General features: G+C 41.3%; 2 protein-coding genes across 8 annotated transcripts in view; both read right to left on the bottom strand.

The window, feature by feature from the left end:
* Positions 1 to 2,405, bottom strand: part of LOC106947673 (phosphatidylinositol 3,4,5-trisphosphate 3-phosphatase and dual-specificity protein phosphatase PTEN) — a 15,686-nt gene extending 13,281 nt beyond the window's left edge. For 6 of the 7 annotated variants that reach the window (XM_015032832.1, XM_015032830.1, XM_015032831.1 and 3 more), the window contains exon 1: positions 1,655 to 2,404. In XM_015032832.1, the coding sequence (XP_014888318.1) occupies positions 1,655 to 1,733 (79 nt within the window). In that variant the 5' untranslated portion in view covers positions 1,734 to 2,404. Of the gene's footprint in view, positions 1 to 1,654 lie in introns of all 7 variants that reach the window. The other variant, XM_015032836.1, reaches the window with a different exon arrangement.
* Positions 2,406 to 5,547: 3,142 nt separating this feature from the next.
* Positions 5,548 to 18,312, bottom strand: LOC106947672 (bifunctional 3'-phosphoadenosine 5'-phosphosulfate synthase 2-like). Its single transcript, XM_015032829.1, has 12 exons — positions 18,083 to 18,312; positions 16,248 to 16,362; positions 15,928 to 16,163; positions 15,162 to 15,300; positions 14,928 to 15,046; positions 10,025 to 10,138; positions 9,722 to 9,833; positions 9,133 to 9,338; positions 8,567 to 8,702; positions 7,035 to 7,303; positions 6,714 to 6,943; positions 5,548 to 6,314 (listed from the first exon to the last, which is right to left on the bottom strand). Exons 1-12 carry the CDS (start codon positions 18,107 to 18,109, stop codon positions 6,173 to 6,175), a joined length of 1,845 nt encoding a protein of 614 aa, XP_014888315.1. The 5' UTR covers positions 18,110 to 18,312; the 3' UTR covers positions 5,548 to 6,172.
* Between the last annotated feature and the right edge of the window lie 808 nt (positions 18,313 to 19,120).

Here is a 19,120-nt window from a genome sequence, read left to right as displayed (position 1 = left end):
CGCCGGACACACCATTAACAAACGGCGCCCCGCGCCGAACCAAAAATATAAAAAAAAATTATCCCCCCCCCCCCCCCCCCACACACACACACACACACACCTTGAATGGCAGCACAAATACTGAGAAAGAAGTGAGATTTTTATTTCTTTTCAGTCTATTAAATGCATCAACACTGAGAACTTGGCATCACAAGAGCATGTCTTTTGATGCACTTTTTTTTTGAGTTGAAGTTAAATCAGATGAAGGCTTTGAAGGATAAACAGGGGATCGTCTTATAATTCCTTAACTTACCCTTAGATTCAAACCTATTAACTCGCCCCAAGAACCTACTGCACAGTTTAATGATCCTTATGGGAGGGAAATAAATAAATGAATAAAATAAAATGCAACTGGCAGGTGAGACCTCACAAAACTCAACATCAGCCATGGAAACCCTGATCAGTGCATCTCTAATAAAAGCATGCGTCTAACGACACAATGATGACTTCAACAGCACAGTATGTCCTTAAAAACTGGGGCTTGTTAATTTTTCATCTCTTGCAGCCCTGTTGGCTGCATGAGGCTTTCGTTTTTTTAAAAACCTGAATTTGCCCAGACACACTTTTCTGGATGCATTTCAGCATCAGCTAAAAAAAAAAACAAACAAACAAAACAAAACAAACGTCTCTCAAGAGGATCAAAACTGACCTACATCTTTACAATGATAATTATAATAAACTTAAATCTGTTTCAAAATAAAAACAACAAAAAAACAGATGCGCTTAGATGCTAGGCGTGCCATCATCAGCTCACAAGTAGCCCAATCTCATCAAGCCTACAGTTTAATAATAGCCTGCTCTCTGCAATGTCAGACATTAAATTATGAATCTAATTGGCAACACTGTACCAGATCAGCTGTTAATCTAGTTTAATCACCAACCAAATAAGCAGAAGGGCCATCTTACCAGCAGCAGGGAATCAGACCAACTACATACAATAAGTTGTCATTTAAGACATGACTCCTTAAAAGACCGTGTGAAAATATGCATGTGACATTTTTGCTATTTTTTTTTAAATGGAATGGCTCGTGATTTTCGAACCCTTTCAGACAGACTAACTACTCATTAATTAGTGCAACCCCGCCATAATAAACCAGAAGAACAAGTAATTCAAAAGATGCATGCATTCTGCAACTGATACCAACTGCCTTGAGCGTCCAATGATGAGTTAATAAAACGATTAAATGCCAATAACAATAATCTGACAACCTTAAAAAAAAAAAAGAATCAGCTCACTGCTGGGCTAACTGGTGTTCCAAGTAATAATAATAATAATAATAATAACATTAATAATAAAAATCCCTGTGCGGATTACAACACATGCACAACAGTCTTGATTTAAAAAGAAAAAAAATGGGGGGGGGGAGGTGGGGAGCAATTTCCGAGTTAAATATTCTTGTGACATTTCTGCGTTGCTGCTTTGACAGATCCAGCGTCTTTCAAACATGCTGGTTGACAGCAAGGCAACTAGCCGACAGCTAACGAGGGTAGCAAGGAAGCTCACCAACCTCACGTTCCTCCGCTGACGTTTCTGGCCCCGTTTCTGCAAATAAATACAACAAAGCCCCGCCACAAAGCAATGCTAAGGAACACCGTAGAGAACATGGAAGGATACATGTTAAGTCCAAGTCGAAACCGTCCTCCTGGTATCTCCTTTTGTTCCGACTGACCATTTCTTTTATAATCGCAGCCATTGTAGCAGGTGATAAGAGAGTCTATATGGGGGGTGCAGGAGGAGGTGAAGGGGGGGGGATGTTAAAACAGGTTTATTTAGTATTCTGCGCCTGGTCGCTAACGTCGCAGTCGGTCCTCCTGGTCGCTGGCTGCTGAATTTTGCAGGTCCTCGCACGGAGCAGTGGCTGTCGGTGGGATTAGAAAGGCTTCCTCTGGACCATAAAGACGGGCCTTGCTCCGCTCCTCGGCGCAGGCCCGACTTTCCCAATCCTGCGATTCGTCGTACAAACGCTCCCGGATAAAATACATGCAGTTATCCTCGAGTGAAACTTGTAAGATTTCCGACGCGTTCCAGGCAATGAGGTTAGAGAACTCACCGGCTCTCAAAACCAGTATCCAGTCACTGAGACGTAGCCAGCTAGCGCGGCTAATTCTACCTCCTTTTTCGATCCAAAAACCTCCTAACGATTCAACATTGTCATCGACTGATTGCCAAGAACACATTTGAGAAAAAAAATAAAAAAGTGACAGGCTCCACCTCAGATGTATATAGACTATACAACGATCAGAAATCCGCCCGTACTGATTTGACAGTTTCGTCCCGGGGAATCATCTTCTTTTCTCGCTCCAGCTGAACTCTCAGGCTCCCATCATGGCCTCCAACCGAAGGAAAAAAAGAAGCTAGAGCAGGCTAGGATTTTACAACATGTACTCTGCCGCCGCCGCGATATAGTCCCAACAAGTAATTAAAACTCAGTCAGCCTAAGATCACCGAGTGTTGATTTAAATAATATTACCAGTCTCTGTTAACTAAGTATTTACATCTGCGAAATAAAAATACTGTCAAAGAGTTATTTCTTTGTGCGTCTGGCGGAAGGATAAAAGTGTGTCCTAATCGCTCCCTTCTGTCAAAATGGTCACGTGTGAGTGTAATTAGGGAAGTTTCCAACATAATGTCACTTCTTGCGGTTTTAACTGTCATTTTACACGATAGAAATATGTCATTGTAACTGATCGGTCAAACATACATCCATTGTGTTTTCACGATGTCAAACTGTTTATGTTTTTCAAATTAATTATGCCAGGAAATGAAATTTCACGTGCTTTTGAAAATATCTAAAATGCAGTTAACTGGTAAAATGTAACTTTTATAGCATTAAAGTATTACTACTACTACACACATGTTTTTTTTTTAATATGAGAACGGACTGATTTGAAATCTTGTTTCATAAAAACAAACATTTAAAAACCCTTATACCTCTTCCATGCAAGTATCTGCCCCATCGTCTTGGTAATGATCTCATCAGACACCTGGAACCGGTGCTGATCCAACTGTTACCACTAGAGGTGACCATAACGTAATGAGTACACACACACACGTATAAAAAAATATATCAACTTGGAAGTAAGAAGTATGTTAACAATTTTTCTAACAATAGTAAAATGTGATTTTCTTTCTCATTTTCCTTTTCCTCATCCCTTATTAGAAATGTCTAAAGATTTCTTTCTCTGGATTTTTTTTGTCTCTCATATCAGCAGGAGTCATTCAGATTCCTGAGTAAATTTCTTTGATCATGACTAATTCTAAGAAGCCTACCCATCCAATTCAGCATTGATTCAAATTATTGATGTATCTCTTCACTGCAACAAAAACACAGTTAAAAAATAACTTACTGTTAAGTTAACCACCCCTACTGGTAGGACTTGTGTTGATAGCACTAATCATATCAGATTACCCCTCTGAAAAAATATTTGTTTTTTATAAAAAATGGCATGTAGAAACTTAACTAATGCATAATTGTGCAGTTAATTTAAATATGTCTGAAAATAAGTAACATGTTTTTTGAAACTGAATGTAGTGTTATTGTCATCTTACTCAATACTATCAATTGCTCAGTGTTGCTACGTGGTTGCTAAGGAAGCAGGAGTGCTGGAAAGCCAATGACACAATAAGATTGGCTTCTTTGGAAAGCTTCCCTTTCTTACCAACTCTCAACTTTGATCATAGAGTTGATAACAGATATTTACATTCACTAGAAAGGCAGACACACAGTATGACTGTCATTTTCCTGTTTTGCGTCAGTTACAATTGCCAAAGTTATTTCTATTTGCTATGTGTCAGGATAATATGAAACGATCTTTAAAAGAGAAATTGCTATTGCTTTCTTCAAACTCAGAGTACACACAGATTACCTTGAGTAATTTGGTAAAAGGCCAGATGACAGTGTCGTTGGTTTTAATTCATATTGTTTGAGTTCAGTGGTGCCACACCTCTACACATAGCGCCAAGTAACACATCAAACACACTACTTCCTTGTGTAACATCTGTCAACAAGACTGGAAGATAATTTGGGATGGTTGCAAATGTACAATAAAGTTTGCCAATGCGCAAAAGGACAATGATCTTAATTCTTGAAGACACATTCTGTGGGCTCATGAAACGACGATTGATTTGTTTTGTCATCATGACCATTGTTATATTTGAAGAGGAAAAAAAAGGAGGGGGGTCGGGGGGACCTGCAAGATGAGAACATCACCAAAATGTGAGGTGGAAGGGTGGAAACATAATTTGTCTGGGTGTTTTGTTACTGAAAGGAATGGTGCACTTCATAAAAGTGCACCATTTATGAATGCACTTTTATGAAATGCATTCGTAAATGGTGAATGCACTTCACCATTTATGTAAAATAAATGGTGAAGTCTCTTGAAGCAAGTGTTTATTCGTTTATTTATTTTTTTGTGAATCCCCTTAATCTGTCAAGGCAGTGTTTTTTTCACAACAACAAAAAATGAATGCAGACTCCGCAAGACACCCATGCATCTGTCTCTTAAAGTTGCGGCTGTGTGCTGGTCGAGTTTGCAACCTTCACCAGCAGATGGAAGCATTGCACTTTTCCCCATGCACTGGTTTGAGAATTGTTTAAGCAGGAAATATTTGTGGCACCAGTTGCTCCAGTACGAATGGATCCAAAATCCACCAAACTGCTTGTGAGAAGCAACCCGAGACTTTTGACACTGGTAATACTGTTTAAAGGGCAACTGTAACAAATACTAAGAGTAAACTTAAGTATTTGAAGAGTTTAATTGTATCTGTTTGCTTTGCAAAGTTCGTTGTGATAATATGTGTTGTGATTTGTGGTCAGCATGAAACATAATCTAAAACTGGGACATAATATGAACTACTTAAATTACAAAAAAAGGTGTTCTGAAGTGCTGAATCCAGTTCACAAAGTATTGCAGATGAAATTTAACAGGTGAAAGGCGTTGACTGGATTAAATCCAACGTAAAGCTATTTAGGAGTTTGTTAAAGTGGACAGCAGCTTTCCCCTTAGCGGAAAACCCGTCTCGTAGAAATGAGCTTACCTGGCAAGTTAATTGACTGGTAAAATAATCAGTCCTTTAAGTTTGCCTAGCAGCAAGTGTTTATTTTTAAGGCGTCCGTGGCTCTCCTTAATCTGATTTAGTTAAGTCGTTTACAGTCAATGCTGTGTCTCTCACAACAATTATAAATTAGACGCAGCAAGAAATCCATGCATTTGCATCTCGACGCTAATGCGGGGAGAGTGCTGGGTGAGTTTTGAATATTACTTGACTGTGCTCTTTCCACTGTTTTATTCATGCACCATTCTTCACCAGCAGATGGCAGCATTGCAACGCCTGCAGGTCTTGAACGTGACTCACTTCGGTCTTGTACCAACAGCGTGCACTTTGTGCAGACAAACGTCACTGCGAAGCACGTTGCATAACCCGCAGCACACAGACAATTCAATACTGAGGTATGTACTTTACCTGCATGGTAAAGTAAAGTACAAAATGTTCCGTTATCGGGGATCTGTCAGTGATTCACAGAAACATTTTCGTTTTATTATTCGATGTCATGAATACACAAGTCCACTTCATAATGCCTCACAAACCTGAAACTAGAGTTAAACACCAGCAAGAATGAAAAGTTACAGTTTCTGAATGACATGACAGGAAAAAGGCACTTTTCACATTATAAAAACAGCCATACATGTTAAGACAGTTAGGCGTAGTATGCAGTGACAAAACTACATTCAGATCATAACAAATAACTTGATAAGACTCTGGTTAATGTTGCAAATCTAAAATATACTTTAAAAAAATTCCTTCAGATATGTAAATATTAAAACATAATTTCCTGTTCTTGGTACATACTTCTAAGCTTATATAAAAAAATGGAATAAAAAATAATCTCATGTTACCTTTAATTTATTAAAATATATAGCTTAAGTTAATATGCATGGATTTATAAACTGCTGTGCTTTTAATAGGGATGTAAATATCATTTAACTTTAAAACATCAAAATAAAACCAAGAATATCTAATTGCTTACAGAAATCCATCCCAGATATAATACCCCCAGAAGGAAGGAGTATACAATTTTCTATGCCCCAGATACGAATAAACTTTGTCATTTGAGCGTGGACTGAGAAGTGATCAGTTGTTCTTCTGAACAGAAGAGTAGTACTCCACCAACACCTTCCAGGCTTTGGGGGCCATGAAGCCGTCGGGCGGGTTCTCTCCGCTCCGAGCCAGGTTCCTCATCTTGGTTCCAGAGATGAACTCGAAATCTGCATGGCTGAGAAATTAAAGAACAACAGAGGGGGAAAGAAAACATGTCATTAGAAATAAGAAGTATTAGATTAGAAATAAAAGCGGAAGGATGGTTTGGCTCGACTTCAGACGAGGATTTACGGTTTCCTGCAAAGTAATTCACATCTGCTGAAGAGTTCCATATTCTGTCGTCTGACAACTATGGGCTTTTGTATGTTTGTTGAGATTTTATGTGGAGGATTTAAAATACCTGAAAACGAGCCGCACGTTTGATTTAGGAGTATTGGGACAGACATGAATCGAATCCCAATAAAATGCATTCAATTACAGCTCTCTTTGTGACAAAACGCAGAAAAGTTCAAGGAGGTATGAATTGTTTTGAGAGGCACTGTTCAATAAAGTTAAATAATCTGTCCTTGCTCACCATTCCGGGCTGTAGAAGTCCATGGCCTTCTTGGTCTTGTTGTAAGCAGCGACTCTGAAGGGGATGATCTCCACAGAGGTGAGGCCGGGGGCCATGGTGAGGACCTTTCCTCCGTGCGTGGGCTCATACATATCCTGCTTCGTCACAGGGTGAGGCATGCCGGCTGGGTCGCGGCCAACGATGTAAAAGTTTGCCCCGGCAATCATCCTGGCCCTGCAGTGCCACTGCACCTGGAAAGACATCCGGAGCGACACACTCAGCCCCGACGTGGATTCACCAGCGACTGGTAATGTAACGTCTGGCTGAACCGTTACTCCTGACCTCCGTGGGTCCAGCGTACATCATGGGCGAGGGGAAGATGGCCACAATGGTGCTGGACGGGTCCAGGACGCCCTCCTCCAGGACGGCGGCGTGCTGCCTCATCCTCCAGCTCAGAGGCACGTCGTCGTCTTTGGTCCAGCCCCCGAGAGGGTGAAGCAGGAGGACCGGGTTTTTGTATCCCCGATCGAGGAGACGCCGCTTGGTGTCCTGCATGAGGAGGGCGTGACCGTTGTGCACTGGGTTGCGCAGCTGGAACGCGAAAATTGCATCTGAGGAAAAAAACCCCCAAAACAATACATATATTTTAAGCATCGCTAAAGCATTGCTGCACAACCTGGGAGTTAATATATTTGAAGATTATTGAGCTTATTAATAAAAGTCACAGCAATCATGCTTATCATGCTTTTTAAATGAGTCATACAGACTGTGGTCATAAATTCAGCTTCGCGCTGCATGGCGGTTAGGGTTAGAGGCCCGCTTTTTGTGACTATAAACAAATCCAGCTAAATAAAGTAAACTCCAGAAATGTCACTGTCACATTGGCGTATTGCTCACTCTTATAAAGCTGTAAAAGGATGCAGTTTAACACACCATGGAGGTTAGAAACCATCCAGAGTCTTTGACGGTTTAAATCTTTTGTTGGGTGTTTATAAAAAGGGAGAAATATAAAGAAATACAGAAATATAAGCCAAGACCAATAAAAACGTACTTTCAATTGTATTACTGGATAAATTATTATATTGAACAATTTTCAGCCAGCAGTACATGCCACAGTGAATTCAAATTCAACCCAAAAATACTTCAGTGATTCCCAATGGTAAAATTAAATGTTGTTGCAACTCATATTCAAATTCAAATTCTCATAAGGATTCATCTCATCGTTGCTCTGTGATGATGCAGAACCTCACGCGTCAGAGGTGCTCCTCATGCAGGATTAAATTTACCATTTCCCTTTTTGATCCATTCCAATGTTTGTCTGAAAGGAGAGGGAAGAAACTTGGATTTCTAGGAATGAAAGTAGTTGGATACAAAACCTCATTTATTGGCCTGTCTGGTACCGACATGTCCAAAAACATGAAAATAAACCTTAATGACCCTAAGATGCCCGGTTTTGGTACCTTCTTTAACAAGGAGCTTTGGAGAGTTTTCTTGCCGCCCTTATCATCTTGCATGCGTTCTACTTATTACATATGGGCAAGTCTGATAACTTCCTTGTGTCCATTTCCTGACTCTCTTTACTTGAAAGGCATGTTCTTTGGTTTTTCCAATTCTGAGGAGTGGATTAGAAAAAGAGGACTCTTAGTCATATCACGCTTGCACTGGAAAGAAATAGGAAAATCCTTGACAGTGTCAATATTATTCTGTGTCAAAACCAACAAAGTATTTTGTTTAGGTGTTGAAATTTTTCAAGTATACACTAAGTACATCTTCCCGTCATCTGCACTCAGTTGTGAGCCTAGACTTTGCCGGTACTGGATTGCTTACATGCTGACATGACTTATCCTCCAAAACAATAATTCAGACTTTCCAACCTGCTTGCATGTCTTTGAACTTCTGCTTGAGCTCCTTGGGAGTCAGACGGTACTGATCCAGTCCATCGTTCCATTTGATCCGCTCCAAAACCTCCAGGTCGCCGCCCACTAGCCAGTCGCCTCCTTCCATAACCATCTGCACAACGAAAACAGATTTAAAGTAAAGCACAGCAGAACATTGACTAACCACTAACCCCTCACTAGGAGAAAGTCTCCCAGTTTGACACTGGGACTTTGAATAGGAAAAGGCCTTTGCCTCCTCTAAAATGTCCCAGATCATCATATTTTAATAATACACCCTGTTCCCAAAAACAGATAAAAGCTTTGGCGTGATACTCTCAAACTCCAGAGTTGAATATAACTGGAATGTGTGGCATGAGCCTAAACAGGTTCTTCATGAGCAAAAACTCTTTAAATTATGTCTGAATTAAAAAAGGCTTGCACTGTAATTCCAAGGGTTGCAGAACCAGTTTAGGTTTAGTAGGCAATCATCTTTCCAATAGGGCCAGGTTGTTTTGGATAGTTTTTTCTCCCCCTCCCTTTTAATATTACTGCTTTCTGATCACCTTAATGTAAGGGTGCTGCGGACATGTGGTTCCCCACTGTCTGGCACAGCGTTCCTCCTTGCGATGTGCGTAGAACTCAGGATTCCTGAGGATAGCCACACGGGAGCCCTGGTACTCCAGAGCTACGGCTACACAGCCGTCCAGCTCCTGCTTGGTCTCAGCGCTCACAGGCAGCACGATGGGAACCGACATGTTGATGGCGCCGCCTGAAACAAAGAAGAAAAATAATCAAAAAAGAAGAACAACCCCTAAATTAAATAAAGTGTAGTGGCCTTGGGGGGGTAATAGAAGCAATGGGGATAAATACAGAAACCTATCAAAATAAAATAAACCCACAGAAAACAAATACTCAAGACGAATAGTCACCTGTACCCAATTTTGGATAAATGTGGAACTATTTTGGGCGTAACCGAGTTAAGTTGAGAACAGTTTAGACTCTGTTCCTTACAGTGCTACACATTATTTTTGGCTACTTATTGTTTCAGAACCGACTGCCAATGTTTCTGTATGCACATGTGGACATGCATGACTGAGGGCTGCGTTAGAGACAGCGAACATTAAGAAGATTGTCGGCGTGGTTATCTCTCACCATCCAGCAGGTTGCCAAAGTGCAGGACCTGTAGGAACTCTCTTTCCCTCATGAAGCCCTTTAGAGGACTTGCCCAGCCTTCAGCTAAGACCTGCACCCACTGTAGATCCAGCTGAGGATGGAGAACATCAGCGTTACTCAAAGACCCAAACCCCAAACAGGCTGCTGAGAAAAAAAAATAAGTTCACTCATTCTCCAAAATATCTTGAGGGCATCCTGGAGGAAAGCAGCTACTGATAAAATTCAGTTGACAACAACAGCAAAAAAAAAAAAAAAAAATGCCTAAGCACCATAGATAACCACCTTGGTGATGCTGATGGTGGGCAGAGTGGTTGCGTCGGAGATGGCAAGATGCAACTTGTTCTCCGGGACAAAGAGCTCATTCACCTCCTCTATGATCTCGCTTGGTACGATGTTCTGCAGACCGTGCAGGGAGAAAGAAGGAGAATTGTGAATCAGCAAAAGTTTGCGTTTTTCATCACTTGAAACAGTTGTAAGAACATCGGGGGATTTTTGTGTTTTCAAGAAGATCTCATGAAATGCACATTCAGCGTACGTTGCGGCATGCTTATCTCTTGATCATAAAGACGGGTTCTCAAGTAAGAAGAGCTGACGTGACTTCTGTCTAATCGCCTTTCTCTCCATTAAATATTTGCTTTAAATTTATTTCAGCTTATCAGACCAACAGGCACGCACACCAAGCTAAAGAAAATGTGTAATGAAATGCCCAGTGTCATTTTTTTAAATCTTATGTCTTTTCTACTACTGAACCGACTTGTACATGTTATCTGAATTCTTATCACACTTTGAAAGCCTGCTACATTAATAATGTAATATTAATGACAGTTGTAGACTTGTAGTTTCATAGCTGCTTAACATCCTGTTCAGTTTTAAACATTAGCAAACATCACTCCTTCCTCAAGCTTTCCGCTGGTATTGAGTTAACGACTGGTTTCAATAACTGATTACTTCTATCAGCGGCAAATCTCGCTACCTCTCGCTCACTGCTGACAACACCCAGCTTGTAGCTTCCATAAACACAACCTGACTTTTCGCTGACATCATTTTCAGCTTTCAAAAACGGCTAAAGTTCAGTTCACAGGGTTTGCTCCAGCAGGTTTTGCAATTTAAAGAGAATATATTTTATCTGGTTAGTTCAATACGGCAGATAAATCTTCCAACTATAAAATGGTCCTTTTTAAATCTTTTTAAATTAGACAGAGGACAGCTGCCACTGACATGTGGGGTGTCTTATTGAAGGACAGTTTGACGCATTACAACTTTCAGTGTAAAATCTTATATCACTTTACTCTATTTTATTCTTCTAGTGTTTCCGCTGTCCACTTATCAAGATTTCTAAAGCAAAAAACCGGAATAAAAACTGTTTCTTAGATGAATGTGAACTGTGGGGATATAGTTCAAAAGACTAAACAGCAGAACTGATGTTAGCTGCAAAACTGGTAGATCCACTATGTGTCAATCAAGGAGTTAATGTGCATATCGAGTGTACAAACCTCGACTTGCAGTGTTCACTGCATGTGACACCTGATTACTCAAGTCTGAGAAGTCAGACATGACTCTTATTTATACATATAAAATATGAGGAACATTCTTCTGTTTCTGTCAGGTTTTAGAGTTGAGGCAAAGCTACATAGCAAATTTCTATACTATGCATAATTTTCTGTGTATACCTATCACAGCAAAAAGAAAAAATCACATTGACTCAGCAGAAAATTACACTCCTATCTCAGTGATATTGTCATGTTCGAGGGTAGGCTTCCAACCCACATGCAGAACCAGACCCGGGAAGCAACAGTAAGTTAAGAATTTATTTACAACATGCAATCACAGGTGTTTTACAGGTGATCCTTCGGATCGGGTCTGGGGTTCGTCTGGAAGCGGAGAGACGGGTCAATGACTGTGCGAGAGGTGGACAGAATGTCTGATAGGACAACAGGAGGAATTAGCTTACGTCTCCTGGAAGGCTTTTCAACAGGAGCGGGGAAGGAGCAGGATGGATCCGGACAACCAATCTGGAGGTCCAGTTCATTCCTGTGTCTCCAACAGGAATGAACTGTGAGCTGGAGTGGGCAGGCAGGTGAGGTTCAGAGCTGCAGGTGGGATTACGGATTTGGGGAGGAGTTTTGGAAGGAGGGCACAAAGGACTTGAAACAACGGGCTTAATCAAAGAGACGTGGAAAACTGGGTGGATTCGTAAACTGTCAGGAAGCTTGAGACTGAGGTGGGGCTGAGAACCGAGGATATCTCATAGGGTCCAGTGAAAATGGGAGACAGCAAAATCAGCTATTGATTGATTTACTTGTTTGAGACTCCATAACTTCTTGGTGATCTCAGAACCTGACTCAGCATATCCAAAGGTCTGTTTGAAGTCGGAATTAAAATCAGTGAATGAACTCTGCAGAAGTGTTGCCTTAATGCTCTTTGTTGAAGTAATCCAACAATGTAGGAGATGCTGGAAGGGTCATCAGGAAAAGATTGGGGTGAACGAGAAAAGACTAATGACCACTGGAGAAGGAAACCCCCACATCTGCCGATCTCACCCGAAAAAGGTTCTGGCGTGGGAGAGATAGCGTCTCTAAAACAGGATGGAGATGCATGTTGTACCGGGACGGCCTCTGTGCCGGCTGCTGCGCCGGTCGTGCGCTGCGCCGGCCTGTGCTCTGCCTGGGTGAGGAGGTGGACCGAGAGCAGAAAGTTTACAATCAATATCCTGGAAAATTATCCAATCGCGGGTTCGAATGAGTCTGCTGGACGTGATCCTGCTGGGTCAGACTGTTGGCCGGATGATTCTGTCATGTTCGAGGGTAGGCTTCCGACCCACATGCAGAATCAGGCCTGGGAAGCAACAGTAGGTTAAGAATTTATTTACAAAATGCAGTCACAAATGTCTTGCAGGTGATCCTTTGGCCCGGGTTCATCTGGGTCAGTGATTGTGCGAGAGGTGGACAGAATGTCTGATAGGACAGCAGGAGAGATTAGCTTACATCTCCTGAGCGGGGAAGGAGCAGGATGGATCTGGACAACCAATCTTGAGGTCCAAGGTAAGTGTCTCCGACAGGAATGAACTGCGGGCTGTAGTGGGCAGGCAGGTGAGGTTCGGAGTTGGAGGTGGGATTACAGGTTTGAGGTCACGCTTACACTGTGAGGGAGTGTGGCGGAGAGGTGAGGTCTGGCAGCTCCTTAAATCCTCTCTGCCTGATGATCCCAATGAGCTGCAGATGTGCAGCTCTGCTCCAGGCCGCTCCCAGCAGAGAGCCAATGGGGAGAGACACTTTCATAAACCCAGCTCCTGACAGATATGGCTCTAAGAGTCTCTCGTGTTTACACATTTATTATCAACCAGCAAAGCTGGGGGTTAGGAAGGAGAATGGTTGTTGACAGTAATAATTCAAGCACATGTACTTGTAATGCGTTCCTACTTCTAGGAAATAAAAATCAGCACTTGACAGATTAAAGAAACATCCAAATTGTCTTTCACATATTTGGCTTCTCAGAGTTTCCATGTAACAAACATAAACCAATGTGCTACAACACCAACACTCTTGCAGGATCTTATTGTTATGTCCAGACCTAGTTTCTTGTCTTGCAAGTATTTAAATTAGGAACAATTTCTGCAAGACCTTCTGTGCAAAAATGTTCTACACAGACATACAAAGTTGTGCAAAAGATTAAAATCAATAATTTGTTTATGTTTTGGTTTCGAGGAGCAAGGAATTCCCATAATCTTTCAGACTGGTCTTGAAAAACAATTATTTTCCTAAAGTCTTGCAATGTTGTTTTCTTTTAACTTTGGTTGTTCTTCTACTCCTTTTTGTTTTGCCATTGAACTTGGTGACATGCAATGAGCTTAAAAATGAAGGAAGTGAAAGAAAGCAAATCATCTAAGCCCAAAATATCTACAGCAAATTGGGGGAGGGAGGGGAGTTGTCTTGACCCCCAACCTGAGACATGCAAAATGCTTCAATGGACTTTATATAAAAAGATTTTAAGCTAATGAGTCAATAAAACAGACAAGAGCAAAAGAAGTAATTCTTGAGTTGGCCTGTTGTGTTGAGAGTTGACTAATGAAGACTTTGACCTGTCTTAAAATACTCTGTTACATAACCATAGGGGAAAAAAAAAAACTCTCAGCGCTTCTAACATTTTTTGTCAGACAGCAAAAGAATGCAGTGACTGGCTAGTCATTAGCTGCTAACAAAGCTAAAGTAAGCATCTGCTTCAGAGTTTTGAATTGATGCTAAACTAAACCATTTTATTTATGTCAAATTATTTTATGTTTGTAATTTTTTAGTCAACCAAGAAATTGTGTTCTGAAATGGTGACAAGCTGCTCTTGATCCAATATCAGATCTAAAACCTATTTGATGCGTCATCACAACAGGGCTTCCTGTGTTTGAGCATTTTGCCTGTTTTATATCTGAATGATTCTTAAAGTTATGTTGCTTCAAAACAAAATAAAGGACTTCACTGCACATGGCGAAGCAGTGAACTGAAAATGAGTACAAAACCAACTTCAGAAATCCTAATGAAATACTGCCTAATTAGCTCATTCTCAAATGTAGGCCAGGCAAGTTGCTTGAGAGCGAACACTACATAGGCAAGGCTTTCACAAGATAAACATATAATATACTTTGCATTCGAGGAATGTCTAAGTCAACACCGAAAAACTAATAAGTCATAAGATCTGGCTTGTTTGTTGAGATAAATAATGAGTCTTTGGCTCCCTGTATACTTGCCACACCTTGTATTCATTCCACATATCCACTGTTTGTAACTCAAATACCCAGCCACTCGTTTTCCCCTTTCAATGTTTTGCCCAACAAGCATTATACAAAGATTATCACAAAGTTCTCATCCTTGGTTTTAAACTTACAAACGTCGATCTTCCGGGGTCGTCATGAATGTCTTCATGCGTCGAATTTTTAAATTCTTTATTTTTCACATGTGTCTAACATAGAGTAGCCCCTCCTTTGTTATATTTAATTTGCTTAGTGTCATCCACAAACACCTGGGATATACATTGTTCTTCAATGTACTTATGGTGACTCCTTGGCCACGTCCCGTCTGGGAACAATGTGTGCTTACAGTAGCTTTTTTTTTGGAGGATGAAATTGTAAGCTGATCCTGAAGGAGTACCGTACGCTATCCGAAGGTGAGTGCTCAAGATTCTTGCTCCTCCCACCTACCTGATCCCGGAGCAGCTCCAGCAGCTGATGAATGCATTCATTCACAGTCAGCTCTCCGGTTTTCAGAACAAGCTCTGGTGACTCTGGTCGTTCGTACTCTGAATCAATCCCAGTGAAACCTTGGAAAATATGTCAAACCACAGAAATGGTAGTTTAAGTAAACATGGTTGTGGGTATTAGCTGTAAAAGACAGATTGTAAGGCTAACACCGGCAGTAAGTATTGCTAAACAGACCTTTAATCTCTCCAGCACGGGCCTTCTTGTAAAGCCCTTTCACATCCCGACTCTCGCACACTTCAAGAGGAGCATGGATGAAGACTTCCAAAAACTTTAGCCCGGCACTTTCATGCACCTTCCTCGCCTCATTACGGTCCTGTGGATGCAAAGAGCATCAGGATTTATTAACGTGTAGCCTCTAATTACACGCAGTTACAAAAGTTTATTCAGTAGCTAGTAGCCAGAACATGCATGTGCAGAGCAATTGTTGAAATGGTTTTTAATGTTGTCGGTCTGTATCCTCCCAGAAAGAAGATGTCTTTTACTCTACTGTCACTTTCACAAAACGTAAATAAATGATTCCTGGAATTTCCCAATAAATGTCGTTGAAATGTTATGAAACATTCTACATGGAATACTTCCCCAAAGCCTAGAGTTTTCCACTTCTGGACCTTCCTGACTACTTTCAGGAAATGGGGTTTATATGTTGGGACTTATAGCGAGGCATTTTGCCAGAACCTAGAACTTAGTACCAGAAGGGTGAGTTCTGGAACTTACAGCACTTTGGTAAGCTCTTTTTGTTTTTAAATGTGCTTTATTAATAAATTAACTTGACATCACGTAAAAAGGTGACCTCTCAGGGAAGTATGGACTGTATTATGTATTGCGATCACAATGTGTTCTGGGTTTGCCCTTTCTCTTTCATCAAACTTTAAGTTTAGAATAAATCAACAGGTGAGATTATGTGTTCAGCATGTGACATCGTTGCAAAATGTTCTCTGACCTTGGTGAAAGGTGAGATGAAACTGGTAATGCAAACAAGACCAGCGTCGGCAAAAAGTTTTGCCACTTCAGCCACACGTCGTATGTTTTCCTCCCGGTCCTCATCAGAAAAGCCTAGGTTCTTGTTTAGGCCGTGGCGAATGTTGTCCCCGTCCAGTGAGTAGCATGGAATGGCGTGGGATACTAGGTACTCTTCCAAGGCAAAACTAAGAGTCGTCTTGCCAGCGCCAGACAAACCTGATAGGGATTAACAGAATCCACGCTAATTTAAAGAAAAAGAGAAAAATATAGAGCAAAAGGGAAGTCTACACATCAATGAACCTGTGAGCCAGATGGTACAGCCTCTGAAGCCCCCCCGAGTGCCCACAACCTGTCCCCTCTTGTTCCGACTGACGTGGTGAGCCTGGTAGACCACATTGGTTGACCTTGTGAGGTCCTAAAATTGAAAACCAGACACAAAGAGGAAGTTTAATTTGGTTTGGTGGATAGGAACTTTTCAACATTAGCTTAGGACATAAAAGCGCTGCAAGAAAAATAAAAAGGACTCAGTCGAACAGCATTTTTTCCCAAATCTAATACCAATCAATCCCAGTGCAGTATTTATCTACATGGAAGTACCGGTTTAACAGGGTTTACCAGTAATCATCCATGCCCAATGACAAAGCTGAATAATTGTAGTAAGCCTGGTTTTATACGTTCAACTGGAAAATAATAACTGGCTGTCTTAAAGTTTGAATACATAAAGTCGTTCCTTCTTCTCGATGGGTGGCGTAAGGAGGAAAAGCTAAAAGCAGACAGGATGGAGGGAGAAAACTGAGACTGATGACACAATGTGACCAGTGTGCTGCTTTCTGAGATGATGTGGCATGGCTCGTGCCCACACAGTCAGGCCTGAGCACCAAGTCTCCCTCCTTTCCTATATACATGGGCCTACAGCCCTTACACCCAGGGCTCAAACAGTCTACCATACTCCACCCTGCTCTTCCCTAACAGGACCTCACTGCTCTTCTGAGGAGATTTCCTAACAGAGTCTCCTTTCACATGCAAACACAGAACTGACTCTGAAAGTCCATTCCTCTGACACGTCACACATACTTTCTATTAGATTAAAAGGGAAGTAACTAGTCATTATCTGTCTCACTTACACAGTACATAATGAAAAAAATATATTTTATTGGGTAAAATTAAGAAGATGGGTTCTTCGGCCCCCCCTCAGTTGTCTTTCTAGGCTTCCGTAGCAAGTTATTTAAAACAGCCATAGTCAGAGTTCAAGGCATGAGGCCCAGACGAGGATATGAAGATAAATACAAACATGTTTGCACAATTGTCCTATCAGTTTGGTCTTTTTTATTCATTTTACAAATTTAGATTTTGTTGGTTTTTGTTGAGCAAACTGTGAAAATGACCCCGTTCAAGTTTCTGTCCGTTAATGATTCAGAAACCAAATGTGTCACAATTTCCCACGAGAAGTGACTCAGTCAGTTACATAAAGTACAGCAAAAATACAAGCTCCAATAGATTAAATGTATGTGTCAGATAACGTTTTAGAAGAAAAGTTATCCCAGCAGTATGTTGCAGATCTGTGGATGCATATGGTGCATCAGTATGCTTCAGTTGCATCTGCATGCCTTTCCGACTAAAATCTCAACATAAAGGCATGTTCTCGAAGCCGGCAACATTCCTGTGCTCAGTTCCACAGTGGTTTCTTTCTCTCCCCTCACAAAACACCCAATGTCAGCGGTGGGCCAGACTGACATGGATATGTTCCTACTACAACTGGCCTATTCAGAGTCAAAGGCAAGGCTGTGGCCATCACACCTGGGTATACAGTGAAGGCGCTTAGAGAGCGAAAGCTGCTTGAAAGGAGAAGAAAACCTTTAAATGACCAACAAAGTGTTACTGTGAGGCAAAACAACATTTGCAAACAGCCCATCTTTTGCGATGATCAGACAGACTGCAGACAGAGCACCGGGAAAGGAGGGCTTTTCCGATGGTCAGTCCGCGAAGAAGTTACTTGACGCATATATTTTTATGAGTGCTGGGCGTCTTTACGAGACTTATTCAACCCTGGGACGACACATTTATCCTGGTTTCCATGGAAATAAATCGTATTTACACAGATTTTTCCTCTCGCCGTCATCTGCATGTCTACTCACAGTACGAAGCTTTTTCACACTGGACATTTCGCACCACCGACGTACAGCTGGACACCGGGCTCGAACCGCTTCACGCGCAGACAGACAGCCGCTGGGCCTGGACGGTAGGGCACTTTGCAAAGTTCTTACCACGAAACTTTTTACGGCTGCCTTTAAACCGAAGGAGGTTTTTTAAAAACCACTTTCAAGACACGTAGCAATCGACTGGCCCGGCCCCTGGTACCTCCCTCATGCTCCGACGTCTAATATATTTGCATAATGGGCAGCAAGAAAGAGCTCATGTAAAGGCGGAGAAAAGTGCCGTGATTTGACACGGTGCTGCTTGTTCAGCTGGATTGTGAAATTTACGACCTGTTTGCATGCTCAAACAGTAGGCTCACGAGCGCCCTATCAAGTCGTAGTTAACAGGTCGTTCACACAAAGTGAAGTTAAAAAACTGGTTAGGTAGTTATGAATTAAAGAATAAACTAAAAGGAAGGGAATGTTCTGGTCTATCACACTTTAACCGAAATGTTCTAAAAACCTTTACTTTTTCACGTCTGACAGAATGACTAATGTGAAATAGACAACCATTTTCATATTTAATAGGTATCAAATAACAGAAGTAAAATAAAGCCCTCTAGGGTTTGCTTAAAAATAGATCTGTCAAAACGTTCAAATGCAAATTCAAAGCAATATTTAGTTTTCAATTAGATTTCAAATTCATCTTCAATCTCACACTTTATTCACTCATCAGTGTTCAGCAAACAGGTCAGCAGTCTTTGTATTTAACAGAAAGCTGCTCATTATGTTTCCAGTCCTAATTTGAAGCAACAGATTCTGCACATCCCAGGTTTTTGGGGAGTTTGTTGAAGAGCTGAGGGGGATAGAAATTAAGTTCTGCCTCTCCTGGTTCAGTTCTGGAGTAGAAAACACTAGGAGTTCTCTGATGACCTGAGGGGTCTGAATGGTTCATATTTACAAGGCAAATTAAACATGTTTTTCAGCCTGAGACCAGAGAAGCAGAATTTCCAAAGCAGTGATACAACATCTCGTGCA

Source organism: Poecilia latipinna, unplaced genomic scaffold (assembly GCF_001443285.1).
Source record: "Poecilia latipinna isolate Pla-1442-1.1 unplaced genomic scaffold, P_latipinna-1.0 Scaffold252, whole genome shotgun sequence".
In the NCBI taxonomy this organism is placed as follows: domain Eukaryota; kingdom Metazoa; phylum Chordata; class Actinopteri; order Cyprinodontiformes; family Poeciliidae; genus Poecilia; species Poecilia latipinna.
The sequence above is the reverse complement of the archived record's forward strand: the minus strand, read 5'-3'. Positions and strand labels throughout refer to the sequence as shown.

Coding starts and splice junctions, on each gene's coding strand:
- LOC106947672 (XM_015032829.1), bottom strand. CDS start 18,109: ATGTCCAGTGTGAAAAAGCTTCGTACT. Junction 16,164..16,247: donor CTGTACCATCTGGCTCACAG/GTTCATTGATGT, acceptor AATCCCTATCAG/GTTTGTCTGGCGCTGGCAAG. Junction 9,834..10,024: donor CCACCATCAGCATCACCAAG/GTGGTTATCTAT, acceptor CTCCATCCTCAG/CTGGATCTACAGTGGGTGCA.